General features: G+C 38.0%; 1 protein-coding gene across 1 annotated transcript; it reads left to right on the top strand.

Moving 5' to 3' along the window:
* The first annotated feature begins 16,298 nt into the window (after window positions 1-16,298).
* Window positions 16,299-17,692, top strand: LOC138891552 (uncharacterized). The gene is made up of 4 exons (XM_070175024.1): window positions 16,299-16,463; window positions 16,640-16,751; window positions 16,890-17,143; window positions 17,654-17,692. Exons 1-4 carry the CDS (start codon window positions 16,299-16,301, stop codon window positions 17,690-17,692), a joined length of 570 nt encoding a protein of 189 aa, XP_070031125.1.
* Window positions 17,693-18,559: the final 867 nt, after the last annotated feature.

Genomic DNA, 18,559 nt, shown 5'->3' with positions numbered 1-18,559 from the left:
GTGGCAACCTCATTGCTGAATTCTTGTCCTTCAGCTTTCAGACTTGGCCGCCCCTCCTTTGCCATTTTCTCTCATTTTCCCTCAAGCCTCAGACCATCAGTCCTAGAAAATCTTGTACCAAATTGTGCAAGGTTATGAATCATGACCCCAAATCATTCCCTATGTCTTCCGACTCCGCGAATCTAGTTGTTTCATCATAAAAATTCAAAATCTTGAGTTCTCTAACCCAAACACAAACATGAAACTTCAGTCTTCAAATCTTCTAATGCTGTGACAAAATTAGAGCATGCATGAGCTCCTTATGATGATTATTCTAAACCAGAGATCAAATGCAATGACCTATGAATCTTCGGTCTTTGTCCGACTAGTTTTTTACTCGTCATGGCTGTCGCGGACTCGTGGTAAGATTCTCACACATTTTCCCTATGATTCAGTCTGATTTTTACTCTGATTTTACCTTCTTTGCTATCATCATCTATCCTCCGTCACTCTCCACTAAGTGATTTGAATCTCTGAAATACTAGAGATTCATAGCCACTATAAATTTGATTGCTCTCACCTAACAGACGTAACAACAATTAAGAAATACGATTCGAGTACATAAAAACATTAAGATTTCAATGCTTAGACTCTCTCTCATCAATTTCTGTTGCTCTATTATTTTTGACTTTTTTCACTGCTCAAAGTTTGAAATATTGTGTAATGATCCGACCGGTCATTTTGAGCTCTAGCGCATCATTTAGCAGTTTGAGGCCTTAGTAGTTTCACTTCAGGTATTATGACTTGTATGTGTGGTCGGAATCGAATTCTGGGAAGTTCGGGATTGATTTGAAAAGAACATTCTAATTTCAGAAGCTTTAAGTAGGAAGAATTGACTAAGGTGTGACTTTTGAGTAAATGACCTCAGAATCGGGATGTGAAGGTTCCAATAGGTTCGTATGATTATTTCAGAATTGGACGTATATTTGGATTGAGTATCGGATCACCCGGGAACATTTTGGCGCTTAGTATGGAAGGTTTGCATTTTGAAGGTTTAAAAATTTACTAAGTTTGGTTTGATGTGGTATTTTGTGTTATCGATGTCCGTTTGGGGTTAGGAGCCTTGGTATAGCTTTGTTATGTCATTTATGACTTGTGTGTAAAATTTGAGGTCAATCGAACTTGATTTGATACGTTTCGACACAAGATATAGAATTTGGAAATTTGAAAATTTATAAGCTTGATTCGAGGTGAGATTCATAATTTTGATGTTGTTTAACGTGGTTTAAGGCTTTGAATAAGTTCGTATTATATTTTGGGACATGTTGGTATATTTGGTTTAGGTCCCGAGGGCCTCGGATGGATTCCGGATGGTTGACGAATTGAATTTGGCCTTATGAAAATGCTGGAGCAGCTGGCATCTGGTGTAACCACGCCTGCGAGGTTTTGGTCGCAGGTGCAGAGCCACGAAAGCGGCTAAGAGGGTTGTATAAGCGACTAGTCATGACTGGGGCTGGGGTCGCAGAAGTGAGCAGGCGGACTGCAAAAGCGGAGTCGCACTTGCGGCAGATCGATCACAGAAGCGGAATGGCCGGGGAAGGTTGGGAGCACATATGCGGTCGAGTTTCGCAGAAGCGGAACCGCACCTGCGCATGAGAAGCCGCAGAAGCACTGGAGGGGCCACATATTCGGAGGTTAAGGGACTTGAGGGGAGCCGCATAAGCGGCTAAGGTTCCACAGATGCGAGATGTCGATGGGTAGTGAGGTTTTATAAAAACGAGGTTTTGCAACTAGTTGTGGGTGCTATGTACGCACGAGGTAACAAGAGACCGTACGTAGCTAAAGCATGTTTATGTCCGGGTAGACTCAGGATCTTATCATGAAATATTTGAATTACTTGAACTCATTCTGTTGGCTTAATTAATTGAAGTTATAATTGAAATTGATTTAGAAGCAAATATATATACACTAGGCTGAGTCTTAACACTTTGAGTTGTGGGCGAGTTATTTGAGAAATGGTAAAGATTAAATTTATTTTGTGTTGTATTTTAAAAGCTTGCCTCGTAATTCAGTAACGTTTTTCCTTTTTCTTGTAGAGCGGGTCGAACGCCTCGACAGTATATAGATGCATCTATGGATCGTTCCGCATGTCCCTCGACAGTGTAAAGTTATTCTGGATCAGGCCGAACGACCTCGACAGTATCATGCGTTATATCGCTAGTAGCCCGAATATTTACGAGCTAATCGTTTCACTGATGCCTGATATTTTATGGTATTTCTTATTTATTTGGTATTGACACTTGGCATGTTCCGAGATATTAAGGAAGAATACAACTTTGAGAAAATTTATACTTTAAAGGAAAATAATTGGGAAACATTATGAAAGTACAAACTTACTCCACTATTGTTGTGCACTTCACATCTGTTATGATTTATCATATTATTTTTTCAGAATTCTAGTAAGTGTCGATGTCGGCCCCTCATCACTACCTCTCCGGGGTTAGGCTAGATAATTACTGGGTATGCGTTGATTTACGTACTCATGCTGCACTTCTGTACTAAATGTGCATGATCTGATGGGTTCATTGATGATCACCTTGGCGCATAGGCACACCTGTTGAGGAGACTTTGTGTTTCATCCCAGGCTACGCATCATAGTCCACCGAGTCCCCGTTGTACTGTTTATTTCATTCTGTCTTATTACATTCAGGACATATGTTGTATTATTATTATATTCCTTAGAAAATGTTCATTCACTTGTGACACCGAGTTTTGGGGGTTCCTTTAGGTTATTCATTATTGTGGTTCGTGTATATATTTTAATTTACTCTATAAATTCTATTTCATACTGTTCAATTAAGGAAAATTATGACTTTAAAATACTAAAATAAGTAATTAAATTAGTAAATCACCATTGGCTTGCGTGACGATGGTGTTTGGGGTCATCACGATCTTTAGCGGATTTTGGGTCGTAACAGCTTGGTATCAGAGTGTTAGGTTCACTTAGGTCTCACGAGTCATGAGCAAGTCTAGTAGAGTCTTGCATATCGGTACAGAGACGTCTGTACGTATCTTCGAGAGGCTACAGGGCTGTTAGGAGCACTTCCCTTCTTGATTTCCTCATCGTGCAGTTTGATTCAATTAAGGCTTGTTCCTTTATTTCCTTCCTACTCAATCTTATGCGACAGAAAGCGGTGGTTATCAATTGTGCGTCAAGGAGTTGTAGTGGTACTGTAGACGTGGTGCATGATATTTTTTCCCTGCGTGTATGGGCATGCCTTTATCATCGCCTTGCGGAAGGATGTTCTTTTGTTCAAGCTCATTATCTGTATTTTCTATAGTTTCGAGACTGTGCACAGATTGCTATGATGTCTATGCATTGTTATCGCACAATGTTGCTGTAATGGTAAGGTGCTCGTTTATGTGTTGAGGCAGTGAATGACTTGAAAGGATGATTTTTTTTTGGTGCATGATTTAGAGATTTAGAATTTAATTACAACAAAGGAAAGGCAATCGGACAATAGATGTTCAGGTTTTGGTTGATGGAGTAACGAGACTTGGTATTTTCGAGCATGGTGGAATTTTCATTGTGATGCGGTGTTGTCGTCCTTGTTTGAATGCATTAAGGTTCGCAGGTGGTATGGTCTTACTGATTTTTGCCTTCAAGGCAGGGTGTTGTGAAATGGTGCCTGAGGGGCAGTTGTCATAGATAGCTGTGTGCAGCAGTTTAGAATCGAATTGGAATTTCTAATGTTGATGGCTCAGGAATGATGATCTTCTAGGAGTTTTAGAGTTGGTGGCAATTCATTAGCTCCGGTGCTACAAATAGGGAGTTGGTATAAGGCAGTAGTTGGGCAGCAAAGTTTGAGGGAGGACATGGCAGGAAGTGTTTCGCGGTAGTTGAGTCACTAGCAAGTCAAGTATGAATAACATAGGTCGGAAAGTTGCTTAAAGGAGATGGTCTGACCGAAGTGGGAGTGGCAGAGTAACATATAGATTCTGTGGTAGGATGGCCACGTGCTTTGAGAGAGCTTAGATTGATTTTGGGAATCATGATGGAAAGTGATTTGGTCTACGGATTTTATTTAGGATGGTGGTTGTTGTACTGAGGAAGATTGAATACGGCAGAAAGGAGTTTGCTTAAAATGAAGAGGGGTGTGAAGATTTGATTATCGTTTCAGATGCAACATGACTTGAGTTCGAAAGGTATTGTTGAACTTTCAGTTGATGTCAATAGGGAAGAAGAAGAAGGCCTATATAGCTGGTGGGCGAGCATGAGCTCAGGAGAATTTACTGATTATGAGATAGTTGTACCCAGTGCAACGTCATTGGAAGAAGTCGGTAAGGAATTCCATATGAGGGTTATCTCCTGTGAGCAGGTTGGCGGTTGTGTGATGTTGATGAAGCTTCTATGAAGAATACCACTTCCTACCAGGTAAGAGGTCGAGTGTGTGACTGTGACTGATGATTCAGAATGTTTATAAAAAGCTTAACAAAAGACTTCAAGAAATTTGGCGGGTTAACGGTGCAGGATCATGATAAATGAGAAGCAGGAATCGTTGTGGGCTCTATATTATGTGATGGTAGCTTAAAGCAAAGTGGGGGAGCCTCACCGTCTACGAGTGGATCGCGTGGTTGTTGGCTTGTGCAGCTTCTGGTTATCAGTGCATTGGTGGATTATTTGTGACTAAGAAAGGGAAATATCAAGGGTAATTCTAGCGGAGAAATTGATAAATGTGTGCAATATTCCACCCTATCGATTCATGTGCAAGTTTTGGGAAGACTCATAGTGTATGCTTTGTGGATATGATGTATAAGGAAAAGAATTCAGCTAGTTGATTCTTTGAGAGGGTGTTCATGTGCCCGCAGAGCGTTGAAGTTGGTTAGATTCGGGATCAGTTCAGAGTGGGTAACTCTCAACAACGGTCCTAGTGGGTTCAAGAATTAAGGTGCAGTGCCTAAGGGTTTCAGGTCCGTTGTGTGGTTAAGGATCGAGTTTTTGCAGTGGATTGCGAACGAGACTTGGAAGGTTCTACCTTATCATTGGGTATTCGGTGCAGTATTGGAGGAAAGGAAGAAATATCTTCGGATGCGTGAAAGGTCTTGTAGAATGGGTGTACCAGTTGGAGATACTACTGTGCGCATAAAGAGAGTATGAGATGATTCATGGGTATTGAGACGATGCGGTCTCGCGTTTTGGGCCACTTGGTATGAGTGTGGATTGATCCCGTTATGTTGTGCATGGAGCTATTATATTTCTAATTCAGGGCAAAGGTAAATTGAAAGAAGTTGGGTCAGTTAGTAGTTGTTGAATCGGCATGGTTGTGGCAGTGATTAGTACCTTCTTTGTGTGAAGTTATACATGTGGTTTGTGGTTGTACGTGGGGCTTGATAGCCACCACAACTTGATTGATTTGGGAGATATTTGATTCAAATGGCCTTGTGCTGTAAATGGACTTCGGAGGAGTCATGGCGGTTCAAATCACAACTTAAGGTTTGTATTTTCTGCAGTCTAGGAATTCAGTTACGTGTTGCATTAGCTCTTTTGAAATAAATGGAGTGAAAGGTTTCTAACCAATGAAGTGTTTATTCTTCTGGTAGTTCAGGGGTTATGATGGATTCTTGTATTCTCGTGTAGCGGCATGATAGGTGCAGTGAGCGGCACGGGAATTTGAAAGTGGAGGATTAAGGTTACAGATCGGTGTTGATAAGAATGTCACGAGCTCGGATGAGCAGGGGGTGAATTCAGATGTTCATAGTAAGAGGTATTCTATGTATAGTGTCACCTGGGAATGGTGTTCTATGTAAGAGGCTTTGTGTATTGAGTTGCGAATTGTGAATTGCTTTATAGATTAGAACGGTTGGTGGTATGGATGTGCAGGATTTGCTACCTGTTGCGAAAGGTCGTGTGAGAGTATTCCACGGGGAAATCTGTATCAGTGTGACATGTCAGTCACTTGATTGTTAAGGATTGAAACCAAGTATGAAGATTATGGTACTATTGTTAATGCGAGAGTTTATGCCTGAGAGGCGTTCTATTCCTTAGGCTGTGGACTGTGCGAGTTCATCCCGGATTGGGCGGATGTTCTTATGTGTCATGAATAGGGCCATTGTGGATCTTTGAAAAGTTATTGGCCCAGTATTGTATGATCAAAATCGGTGTGAGGTCCGATTGTGGGCCAAATGTCTGTGTGCGCTCTGCGTTAGTCAGAAGTGTTCGTTCGTCATAGCATTTCTTACGTAGAAGTCGTCAGGCATTGGATGTTATTCCCGTCGTCAGCTATTCCATGTAAATCTCTATTGTGCCATGTGGGTTGTGAAGCAGCTTGATTGTTCGCACGCGTGTTGAGGTCCCATGTTAGTGTTATGTGAGCAGGTGGCCCTCGAGATGCAAGTCATCATTGCACCTTAGTTATGCTCGTGTTTCGTAACGTATGGTGTTATCCGTCTCCTCAGGATTTTGTATTATGCACTTGGCGTACTCGTGGTCGATATTCGTGCATTTCGTAAGTATAAGCATTACGGCTTGATATGTGTGTTTTCTTTATGATTATTATGTGTGGATCGCATTGCACGCCGCAACAGTGTCATGTCGGATCGAGTTGCACGCCGCAATAACGAGATGTTTAGCATAGTTCCTTACTTATTTTGTATGCCTTGTTTTCATCCCTGAGGTAGGTTCATACCATCTGTTCAGCCGTTTTATTCGTTACGCGGGTTGGGTAGTCCTTCTCTAGAGTTTGTTTTTCCTTATGTATCACATTCGAGTTATAGCTTGTTGGCACGTTGTGGGAGTCATATAAGATTTTCGACATTGTTTGAGACGGCTTATGACCTAAGAGCTTGTACTGGGTGAGGAAATTATTGGACCTGAAATTTGTGCAACTAGATTTATATAAGGTACATAAAAGGGAAAATATCGTTATTCAGTTCGGAATGAGGTAATGGTTCTTGTCAGGAGGGGAGACTCCATGAATTTTTGATTCGGTAGGTGGTTATGAGTTTCTACACGTCTCTTTCGTCATGGAAATATTGCGAGAGTTGGAACAAGATTTATATACGTCATGAGATATATTGCGGGGCTTAGTGTGAATTTAATGAAAGGCGTGCAATCGTGTTTTGGTACGGTGTGTGGTGATTGGTATGATGTCTGTATGCTAGAATCAGGTATTGTAGAGAAATTCGGAGGTTGAAATTTGGTTCTAAGGCTTATTGACTAAATAAAAGGGAGGACCTTCAGTCCGGCTCGAGCTAATATGCCCGACAGGGTTGTGGTGGCACGGGTAGGTGCACAGGGTGTTGCACAGGGATTTTGGACAACTCCGAAGCAATTCTTAGCACGTTCGAGGATGAACATATGATTAAGTAGGGGAGAATGTAACGACCTGACTGATCGTTTTGAGCTCTAGCGCATCGTTCATCGGTTTGAGTCCTTGAGTAGCTTCACTTCAGGTATTATGACTTCTACGTGTGGTCGGAATCAAATTGCGGAAAGTTCGGGATAGATTTGGAAAGAAAATTCTAATTTCAAAAGGTTTAAGTAAGAAGAATTGACTAAGGTGTGACTTTTGAGCAAACTACCTCGGAATCGGGATTTAAAGGTTCCAATAGGTTCGTATGATGATTTCAGACTTGGGTGTATGTGTGGGTAGAGTATCGGATCACCCGGGAACATTTCAGCGCTTAGTATGGAAGGTTGGCATTTTGAAGGTTTAAGAATTTCCTAAGTTTGGTTTGAAGTAGGCTTTGGTGTTATCGATCTCTGTTTGGGGTTCCGAGCCTTGGAATAGCTTCGCTATGTCATTTATGACTTGTGTGCAAAATTTGAGGTCAATCATACTTGATTTAATACGTTTTGGCACAAGATATAGAATTTGAAAATTTGAAAATATATAAGCTTGATTCGATGCGAGATTCATGATTTTGATGTTGTTTGACGTGGTTTAAGACTTTGACTATGTTCGTATTGTATTTCGGGATTGGTATATTTGTTTAAGATCCCGAGGGCCTCGGGTGGATTCCGGATGGTTAACATATTGAATTTGGCCTTATGAAAATGGTGGAGCAGCTGGCATCTGGTGTAACCGCACCAGCGAGGTTTTGTCCGCAAGTGCAAAGCCGCAAAAGTGGCCAAGAGGGTTGCAGAAGAGTCCAGGCCTGACTAGGGATGGGGTCGCAAAAGCGAGCAGGCATATCGGAAAGTTTTGGAATACGGGCACGTGGGCTCGAGGGTTGACTTTATTGACTTTTCGAGCTAAGTTGGGAATTGTTATAAATTAACTAATTTCATGCATTGGAGTATATTTTGATTGATTTGCAAATTGTTTGATTAGTTTTTGATCGTCCAGCTTTGAATTGAAGAGTTAGAGAGGCATTAGAGCCGGTTATGGAACTTCAGAGTGAGGTAAGTCTCATGTCTAACCTTGTGAGGGAAAAACTACCCCTAAGTGATATTTATTATTATGTGCAACTAGTTGTGGGTGTTACGTATGCATGAGGTGACGAGAGTCCGTACGTAGCTAAAGCATGTATATGTCCAGGTAGACTTAGGATCTTCTCATGAAATATTTGAATTACCTGAACTCATTCTGTTGGCTTCATTAATTGAAGTTATAATTGAAATTGATTTAGAAAATATTATATGTACACTAGGCTGAGTCTTAACATTTTGAGTTGTGGGCGAGTTATTTGAGAAATGGTAAAGATTAAATTCATTTTGTGTTGTATTGTAAACGCGTACCTCGTAATTCGGTAACTTCCTTTCTTTTTCTTGTGGAGCAGGCCGAATACCTCGGCAGTATATAGATGCACTTATGGATCATGCCGCCCGTCCCTCGACAGTGTACACGTTATTCTGGTTCGGGCCGAACGACCTCGGCAGTATCGTGTGCTATATCGCTAGTAGCCCAAATATTTACGAGTTAATCTTTTCACTGATGCCCGACATTTTATGGTATTTCCTATTTATTTGGTATTGACACTTGGCATATTCTGAGATATTAAGGAAGAATACAAGTTTGAGAAAATTTATACTTCAAAGGAAAATAATTTGGAAAATTATGAAAGTACAAACTTACTCCACTACTGATGTGCACTTCACATCTGTTATGATTTATTCTATTATTTATTTGGACCTCTAGTAAGTGTCGATGTCGGCCCCTCGTCACTACCTCTCCGGGGTTAGGCTACATACTTACTGGGTACGCGTTGATTTACGTACTCATGCTGCACTTCTGCACTAAATTTGCAAGATCTGACATGTTCATTAATGATCACATTGGCGCGTAGGCGCACCTGTTGAGGAGACTTTATGTGAGCTGCATCCCAGGCTACGCATCACAGTCCACCAAGTTCCCATTATACTATTTATTTCATTATGTCTTATTACATTCGGGACAGAAGTTGTATTATTATTATTATTATTATTATTATTATTATTATTATTATTATTATTATTATTATTATTATTATTATTATTATTATTATTATTATTATTATTATTATTATTATTATTATTATTATTATTATTATTATTATTATTATTATTATTATTATTATTATTATTATTATTATTATTATTATTATTATTATTATTATTATTATTATTATTATTATTATTATTATTATTATTATTATTATTATTATTATTATTATTATTATTATTATTATTATTATTATTATTATTATTATTATTATTATTATTATTATTATTATTATTATTATTATTATTATTATTATTATTATTATTATTATTATTATTATTATTATTATTATTATTATTATTATTATTATTATTATTATTAGAAAATGCCCATGCACTTGTGACATCGGGTTTTGGGGGTTCCTTCAGGTTATTCATTATTGTGGTTCGTGTAAATATTTTTATTTACTCTGTAAATTCTATTTCATACTGTTTAATTAAGGAAAATTATTTTAAAATACTAAAATGAGTAATTAAATTGGTAAATTACTGTTGGCTTGCCTGACGGCAGTGATAGGCGCCATCACGATCTTTAGTGGATTTTGGGTCGTGACACTTTGGTTCCTGCACGGCTAAGTTAAACTTTTGTTTGGTCTTTTGCACAAAAAGAGGCCAGTATACCTCGACCCCATACTCTTTTGATTGTCTTATTCGAAGTCATGAACACACTGTTGTCTTTCTACTGACTGCCTTCATTTATGATGTTTGTCATTATGTTATAACTATTTGTTCCTGCTTATAACGATTTGTTACTAATTTATGGTTGACTGTTATGCTTTTATGTATCTTGAATCAGTTTGATTGAGTTGTTATATGACCTTGATGACTACTATTCTGAATCAAACAACTTGTACAATTAAGTTCCTTAATATGCCTTAATGACTTCTCACATTTACCTAGACTTTAGATTTCTTTAATGTTTTGTTGTGGTCTTTATATCTATCACACTATTTCTATTTAGTGTATTATATTGTTCTTATTTGAGGTTGTTGTTTGATGACTTTAACTACAACATACATGAATGATCAAGGTTCAATCCTTTATCTCTTAGTTGAGGTATGTGAAGTTTAAGTGTTCAAGATGCTTTCTTTCTTCACATGCGTGTGTGTTAATCCTAAAGCACCCTTTGAGTAATTACTATGAAAGTCTTGTGTTTGTGTTTAACTGCTAATCACATCTATAAGTCTTGTTATATGAAACAATCTCATTAAGGTAACTAGGCCAACTTTTATGAACTTTAGTAACTATCCTTGCTTGTATTCTGTTATGATCAAGTCATCTCTCATGAATTAGGCTATAGTCATATCTGTTGTAGTTGAGTATTAATTATTATGCTAGTAAGTTGAATATAACTCCATCATGTTTATATATTCACCTTTATTCTGTACAGCTGAATTAAACTTGCTTAGCATAAGATCCCCCTGTCTTTAACTTCTACAATGATATTATAGACCTGACTTTATAATGATTGAAATTCAATCCAGTTTGTAAAAACCTTGGCTGGAACATCCTATGTATAACTTGAATGAGAATTTTATATCCACCTTTGTTTGTCCTTTATGTTCAGGCTTTGTGCATCCAGTGTCATTAATACATGTTGAGTCGATTTAAGTCTACTTTAATACATTATCAGAATTAATGAAAGACTTTGAAACTATCTGATTTGCCTGAATATTGTAATGTGCTTTGACCTTCAAATAAAGACAACATGAATGGGACCTAGAGCTCTTTGAAAAGAATGTAATCATGTCATATGCCTTGTCAAATATTGGCCTGTCAACAAGCGCAAACAACTTTGTTAAGAGATTCCTGAATGAAGCTAACAACTTAGCACCTAATATAAGTCAGACCCAGTTTATAATCTCTGCTAAGTATTTTTGTATATGTTCCATTTTGTGATCCTACACTCATCCTAATTCTTCGATGCTTTTGTTTGTCCTTCATGATTTTATGCATGTTTGCACTGTCTTGAAACTGCATCAAGTTCTCTTTCTCTCGTAACATGAAATCAACCTAGTCTATGAACTATAAGGAAAACCTCTTGTTGCTACTAATTGGATATAACAACATGCTTACTCTTAATGAGATTAGTGTGAGGGTAACATTCTTAGATAGCGGTGATCATATCATTAATTTCAAAGATAAGAAAAACTGGTGGCATGAGATTCTATCAAGTACTATTAGGAGTTCTATTCAAAGTTATAAACCTGTAGTCTTGATTGAAATTTTGAGTGTGTTTTGGTATTTCTAACAACATATGTAGAGGTTCTGACAATGACTATTTGTCTGAAAGCTAGATTGATACTTTCAAAGCTTCTAGTAGTATTATTAACTTATGAGTGCTAAAGACCAGACATGAGTTAAACCAATCAGTGCCTAGTTTAATTAGGGGTTGTCAAGGCCAATGAATATGTATTTACTAACTATTGAAAAATTGAACTGTATGCTTTTTGTCCATCCTCAATATATCTGATTTCAAGTGTTTGGTTCTTTAGTAGTAGTAGGATAATATCTTTGTCCCTATGTGTGTTTGAAACTTGGCCTTTAGACCTGTTTAATATATTAATCATCCACTTAGTGTTGGAAATATAGTTATGAAAATGTAGATAAAACTTCTTTGTGCACTTATGTTATTTTGTTTGGCCTGTTAAGAAATGGGTAACATATGCAGTATGGTATTGTTATGGTGACTGGTTTACATTGAAAGTGCCTCATTGGCACTTAAACCTGCAGGAAAGAGTGAATCAATAATGGTTAGGGGTAGTTGGAAGTAGGGTTTAGCTCTTGGTTAAGTTGCTCTCCTTGGCATAAGCATTACCCTGGGCCCTAGAGACCCTTGGGGACTTTAAAGTGCCTTGGGATTCAAAGGGGGCTTTGACCCTTTGAATACCTTAGCCTCTAACCCATTGACATTCATTACTTCTCTTGGGTTTAGTGTTTAATGATAACGAAAGGTTTTCAATGTAAATTATTTACTATACATAACCACCACATTAGTATGACCTTTCATAATATCTAAGTATTGTTAGTTGCTATATTTTGTTTAAGCCATTTACTCATATATTTCATGTATGATTGTATGTGTAGAATATTTTTTTCTAATGACCTTTTCTTTCTTTTGAAAATGTACAACCTTTGGGCCTACTGAGTTCTCAAGGAACTCAGGCCCAAACTCAGCATCATGCATTTGAAATCCGAAACCTGTTGCTGTCCATTCCCGCTGAATATTGTTCCTACCTCTTTCAGGCCCAAACCAGAGTCACTCTTCATCCTTGACTGCTTTATTAATATTTTGTTACTTATATTCTTTACATGTATATAACATTTCTCTCGCTATATTTGATTAGTGTTTTATTTTTACCTTTTGAATTACATAAATAACTTAGGCAAGCCTTAAAGAACATAAGGTTAAAATAAATACTAGATAATAACTATTTTTCAATTCATTAAACCACATACTGTTCACATTTTAATTTTCCATACTAACCTCTTCGTGAAGATTTTGAAGCTAAAAAATACTTAGCAAAGACACAGTCCCTCTTTCAAAACCATAAACGAAATGCAAGGCTAGCCTTCAAAAAGAATTTGACTCTTTCAAAACTTAGGAGCTGCCGTCCAGCAAGATTTTCAAACATCCCCTCAAGGCTAAGATTTTGGTAATTTCAGAAGCCAAGGTATACCTTAGACTCATCTGTTTATAATATTCTTAAAATTATATGGACATTCATCCTTTTAAAGAACAAAGCACTTTCTATTTGCTTTATGTAAACCATTCAATTTTAGAAATACTTTTAATTATATCAATGTAGTTTTCAAGTCTCTTTCTAAAACTCATACCCTTTTTAAATCTTGGATCCCTTTTATCATCCAACTCTCACTTAGATAAATATCAAGCCATGCCTCTCTAATACTAATTAATCAGAATACAAACAACTAACCCTTTAAACCTAGTCTAAGTACTATGGATCTACCTCAGGTAAATTTTAAAGGGTGCCTAACACCTTCCCCTTAGAAGAACAAGAACCCTTACCCAAAATCTCACCGGTTAGCAGACTAATAAAGAATATGACTTTAGTAATTAAACATGTAACCTATTATACCTTTAAATATTATGTGGCGACTCTCTTTAATCAACAACAGAGAAACCATAAGTTGAATCTTGTTTTGCCTGGTACAAAATATGGTGCAACAACCATAACTCCAAGAATCCAAATATGTGATTAATTCCCAAATTCGAGTCCAAATCGATATTCAAAGTCCCAAAATATACTCTCTTAAGTTGTAGATAAAAATCTCAAATTTCACTCTTAAATTCCATAATTAAGGTATAGAAATCCATAAGAAATCATGATATATATAATAGAAACCAAGTATGAATTACTTAACCTTAAGATTGGGGTGAAAATCTCATCAAATATTGCCTCTTCCTGATCTCCAAAACTCAATGGTGAAAACAGGCTAAATCCCAAAATCTGAACATTAAATACCCTTTGGCTTAAATCCTTCATCGCAATCATGACAAAACCCATGCGATCACAATGCACCATCTTCCCCAAGCTATGCGATCAAAGCCCTCGATACTCAAACGCGAAAGGAAAACCCCTGGCCCCCTAGAAGCTTCCTACATGATCACGAACCAACCCGCGGGACCGCGATACCTCCAACATTAAGCGATTTCAGGCCTTATCATGCAACGATGTTGAACGAAACCTCCCCCACCAAAATGTTCTACGCGATCGCAACACATACTATGTGATCACAATTCACATCACTGATAACAGAAAACTAATAATTTAACTTAGCTCAAAATAATTCGAGACCACTCTGAAACTCACCCGAGTCCTCTGAACCCCATTTAATCATCCTAACTAGTCCGTACATCCTATAAATACTTGTTTAATAGATAAAAATATGAAAAATACATCAAAATCAATAATCATGGATCAAACCAAAAATCACAATTCTCTTAAGTTCAAAATTCTAACTTTTGACTAGAAATACAGAATCAACCCCAAGCTAGTCGAGGCCCGAATAAAACAAACGTACAAGTCCAAAATTATTATACGAATCTATCGGAACCTTCAGATTACCAATCTGGGATCGTTTACTTATAATTTTGACTTTGGTCAACTCTTCCAACTTCATGCCTGAAATTAGGAACTAAGCATTCTAAATCACTCCTGAATCCCTAGTAAACCAAACCATGCATTCCCACAAGTTATAAAATATAAAGAAACCTACGAGAAGAATCAAATAGAAAAATGGGATTCTATAACTCAAAATGAGCAGTCGGATCGTTGCATTCTTCACCTCTTAAGCAAAGATTTATCCTCGAAGGGGTTTAGAATACATGAACAACTAAAAAGGTGTGGATTTCTTCTCTGCATATCTGACTTGGTTTCCCAAGTAGCCTCCTCGCTTGGTTGTCCTTTCCAAAGAACCTTCATCAAAGAGATTTCCTTTGAACTCAACTTTCAGACCTACCTGTCCAAAATAGTTATCGGGTCTTCTTCATAGGTCAAATTCTTATTTAAATATACTATGCTGAAGTCCAAAATATGTTACTTATATTTATATACCTCCTAGGGTTTTTGATAAAAACCCGAAAAATCGAACCAAACTGAAAACCAAACCATCCCAACCAAAATAACTGATACCATTTTGGTTTGGTTTTGAAATTTAAAAATCGATCAAATTTGATTTAGTTTTGGTTTTAATAAAAGATTAACCAGAAACCACCGAACCAAATTGACTATAGAAATACCTATTTAAAATTTATTATTAAACATATATACTTCTAAAGTTGTATGGTACATGTTAATTGTTTGCAATTTTAGTCTAGTTATTTGCTATTATAATAATCTAGTTCTTTTCCTTTACATTCTAGTTTTATTGGTAGTTTTCTTTTGCTAAGTACAATAATCTATTTCATGATAAAAATAATCTATTTTTAATTGAGTCCTTAAATTGTTCATCACTATTTGATTCAATTATCATCAATATATCTTGGTTTATAATATATTTCTCAAAGATCAATTAGTTTGATAGTGTTACATTGACAATATAGTCGAAGAAATATGTATTTTGTAGTGTATGTCTCATGTAGAGTTTTGTTAGATGAGGGGCTTATCGGAGATGGCAGACCTAATTTCATAGTCTCTTGAATGAGGAGGGGGACAAGAGCATTGTTCTGGGTGATTTGAAACTCTCCGGGAGTCGTTGTGACTTTGGGTATTGTAGGTGGATTAGAGTTGATGAAGTTGAGGGGGCTATGCGTAAGATGAGTAGGGGAAAAGCGACCGGGCCGGATGAAATCCCGGTGGAGTTTTGGAAGAGTTCAGGCAAGGCAGGCTTGGAGTGGCTCACTAGGTTATTTAATGTCATTTTTAGAATGAAGAAGATGCCCGAAGAGTGGAGGTGGAGAACGATGGTTGATGTATACAAGAACAAGAGTGATATCCAAAATTTCAATAACTATCGGGGTATCAAGCTACTTAGCCATACTATGAAAGTCTAGGAGAGAGTGGTAGAGCTAAAGGTAAGGAAGAGGGTGTCTATTTCCGAGAACCAGTTTGGGTTTATTCCGGGGCATTCGACTACAGAAGCCATCCACCTTGTTAGGAGATTGATGGAGAAGTATAGGGAGAGAAAGAAGGACTTGCATATGGTGTTCATCGACTTAGAAAAGGCGTACGATAAAGTTCTGAGGGAGGTTTTGTGGAGATGTTTGGAGGCTAGAGGTGTACATGTTGCCTACGTTAGGTTGATTAAGGACATGTATGATGGAGTAAAGACCTGAGTGAGGATGGTGGATGGGGACTCAGACTATTTTCCGATTATGACGGGGTTGCATCAGGGATCAGCATTCAGCCCTTTTTTGTTTGCTCTGGTGATAGACGTGCTGACGCTCCACATCCAAGGAGAGGTGTCGTGGTGCATGCTATTTGCAGACGATATTGTATTAATTGACGAGACGCGAAACAGTGTGAATGCGCAATTAAAGGTATTGAGACAGACCCTAGAATCTAAAGGTTTTAAGCTTAGCAGGATCGGGACAGAATACTTGGAGTGTAAGTTCAGTGGCGAGACTCAGGGAGGGGGGGGGAAGGGGAGATATGGCTGGACTCGCAGGTCATCCTTATGAGAGGTAGTTTTAAGTGCCTTTGGTCTATTATTTAGGGGGATGGGGAGATTGATGAAGATTTCACACATCATATTGGGGCAGGATGGATGAAATGGAGACTTGTTTCCGGTGTTTTATGTCACAAGAAGGTGCCATCGAAACTTAAAGGTAAGTTCTATAGAGTGGTGGTTAGACCTACGATGTTGTATGGGGCTGAGTGTTGGACAATTATTATCGCTCATGTCCAGAAGATGAAGGTATCATAGATGAGGATGTTAAGATGGATGTGCAGGCACATCATGTTAGATAGGATCAGAAATAAGGTTATTCGCGACAAGGTGGGTGTGGCACCTATTGAGGACAAGATGCGGAAAGCGTGGCTTAAATGGTTTGGTCATGTGAAGATGAGGAGCACAAATGCCCTGGTGAGGAGGTGTGAGAGGTTGACATTGGAGGGCCTTCTGAGAGGTAGAGGTAGGCCAAATAAGAGGTGGGGAGAGGCGATTAGGCAAGATATGGCGGAGCTTCATCTGACCGAGGACATGACCCTTTATAGGAAGGTATGGAGGTCGAGGATTAGGTTAGTAGAGTAGGTAGTCTAGAGTGTTCATAACAGTAGTATTGGTATGCAGTCTTACTTTTTATGGGCAGTAGGTCATTTTTGCTAATCGTTGTTTTCTTTCATTGTTGATTACCTTAATATCTTGTTATTTTTATTCTTCTTTTTATATGGATTTTTGGTACTGTCCCTTCTTCTCTATATTTTTATTAATGTGGTGCTTATACCTTCCTGAGCCGAGGGTCTACTGGAAACAGCCTCTCTATCCTCACAAGGTAGGTGTAAGGTTTGCGTATACACTACCCTCCCCAGACCCCACGGTGTGGGATAAGACTGGTATGTTGTTGTTGTTGTTGTAGTGTATGTCTCATATTTAAGAAAAATCGATAAGTAATCGAAAAATCCAAAAAACCGACAAAAATTGACATAAACGGAATCGATAAAAAATCGACTTAATTGGTTTGGTTCCAATATTTGAAAAACCAACTTACTTTGTTTGTTTTCTTTTTAGGAAAAACTGATCCAAACCCCTAATACCTCCAAAGAATAAAAACATTGAAATACCATATGAACCTCCGCTAGGCTAGGAGGCAAAGCAAGCCTATAATAAACCTCACTAACTCTCTCCAACACCTCAAATTGGTCAATAAACCTCAAACTCTACTTACCTTTCTTCCCAAACCTCATCACACCTTTCATAGGTAAAACCTTCAAAATTACCTTCTCACCCTTATAAATGTCACATCATAGACCTTCTTGTCCGCATAACTCTTTTGCCTGCTCTATGCTGCCCGAAGTCGCTCTTGAATCAACTTCACATTCTCCAAAGCATCATGCACCAAATATGTAACTAATGAGCTAGCCTCACCAGGATCAAAACAACCAATAGGAGAATGACATCATCTACCATACAAAGCCATTTGAATGCTGAACTAATAGCTCTTGTTGTAAGAAAACTCTGCCAAAAGAAAAGAACTGACCCCAATGACCTCCAAAGTCAATCATACAAGCTCGCAACATGTCCTCAAAAAATTGAACAGTCCACTGGAACTGACCATCAATTTGTGGGTGTAATGTTGTGCTAAGCTCTACATATGTGCTCAACTCCGGATGAACCGCTCTCCAAAAGTGAGATGTAAATTGAGTACCACGGTCTGAAATGATAGGAACAGATCCACCATGCAAAAACACTATCCCCCTGATGTAAATCTGGGCCAATCTCTTTGAAGCATAAGTAGTCAACTCCAGTATGAAATGCACGGGCTTGGTCAACCTACCTACAATGACCCAAACAGTATCAAACTTCCTCAAAGTGCATGGCAAACCTACCACAAAGTCCATAGTGATATGTTCCCACTTTTATTCCGATATAACCATATTCGAATCAAATCACCTAATTTCTGATGTTCATACTTAA

This window comes from Nicotiana tomentosiformis, chromosome 1, assembly GCF_000390325.3.
Source record: "Nicotiana tomentosiformis chromosome 1, ASM39032v3, whole genome shotgun sequence".
Lineage (NCBI taxonomy): Eukaryota > Viridiplantae > Streptophyta > Magnoliopsida > Solanales > Solanaceae > Nicotiana > Nicotiana tomentosiformis.
Note: the sequence above shows the minus strand (reverse complement) of the source record. Positions and strands in the feature narration are given on the sequence as shown.

Bases quoted from the DNA above. Each gene is read 5' to 3' on its own strand.
- LOC138891552 (XM_070175024.1), top strand. From the start codon at position 16,299: ATGACGGGGTTGCATCAGGGATCAGCATTCAGCCCTTTTTTGTTTGCT. The intron at 16,464-16,639 runs GTATTGAGACAG...TCTATTATTTAG, and splicing joins GTGTGAATGCGCAATTAAAG to GGGGATGGGGAGATTGATGA. The intron at 17,144-17,653 runs GTATGGAGGTCG...TTTTCTTTTTAG, and splicing joins ACATGACCCTTTATAGGAAG to GAAAAACTGATCCAAACCCC.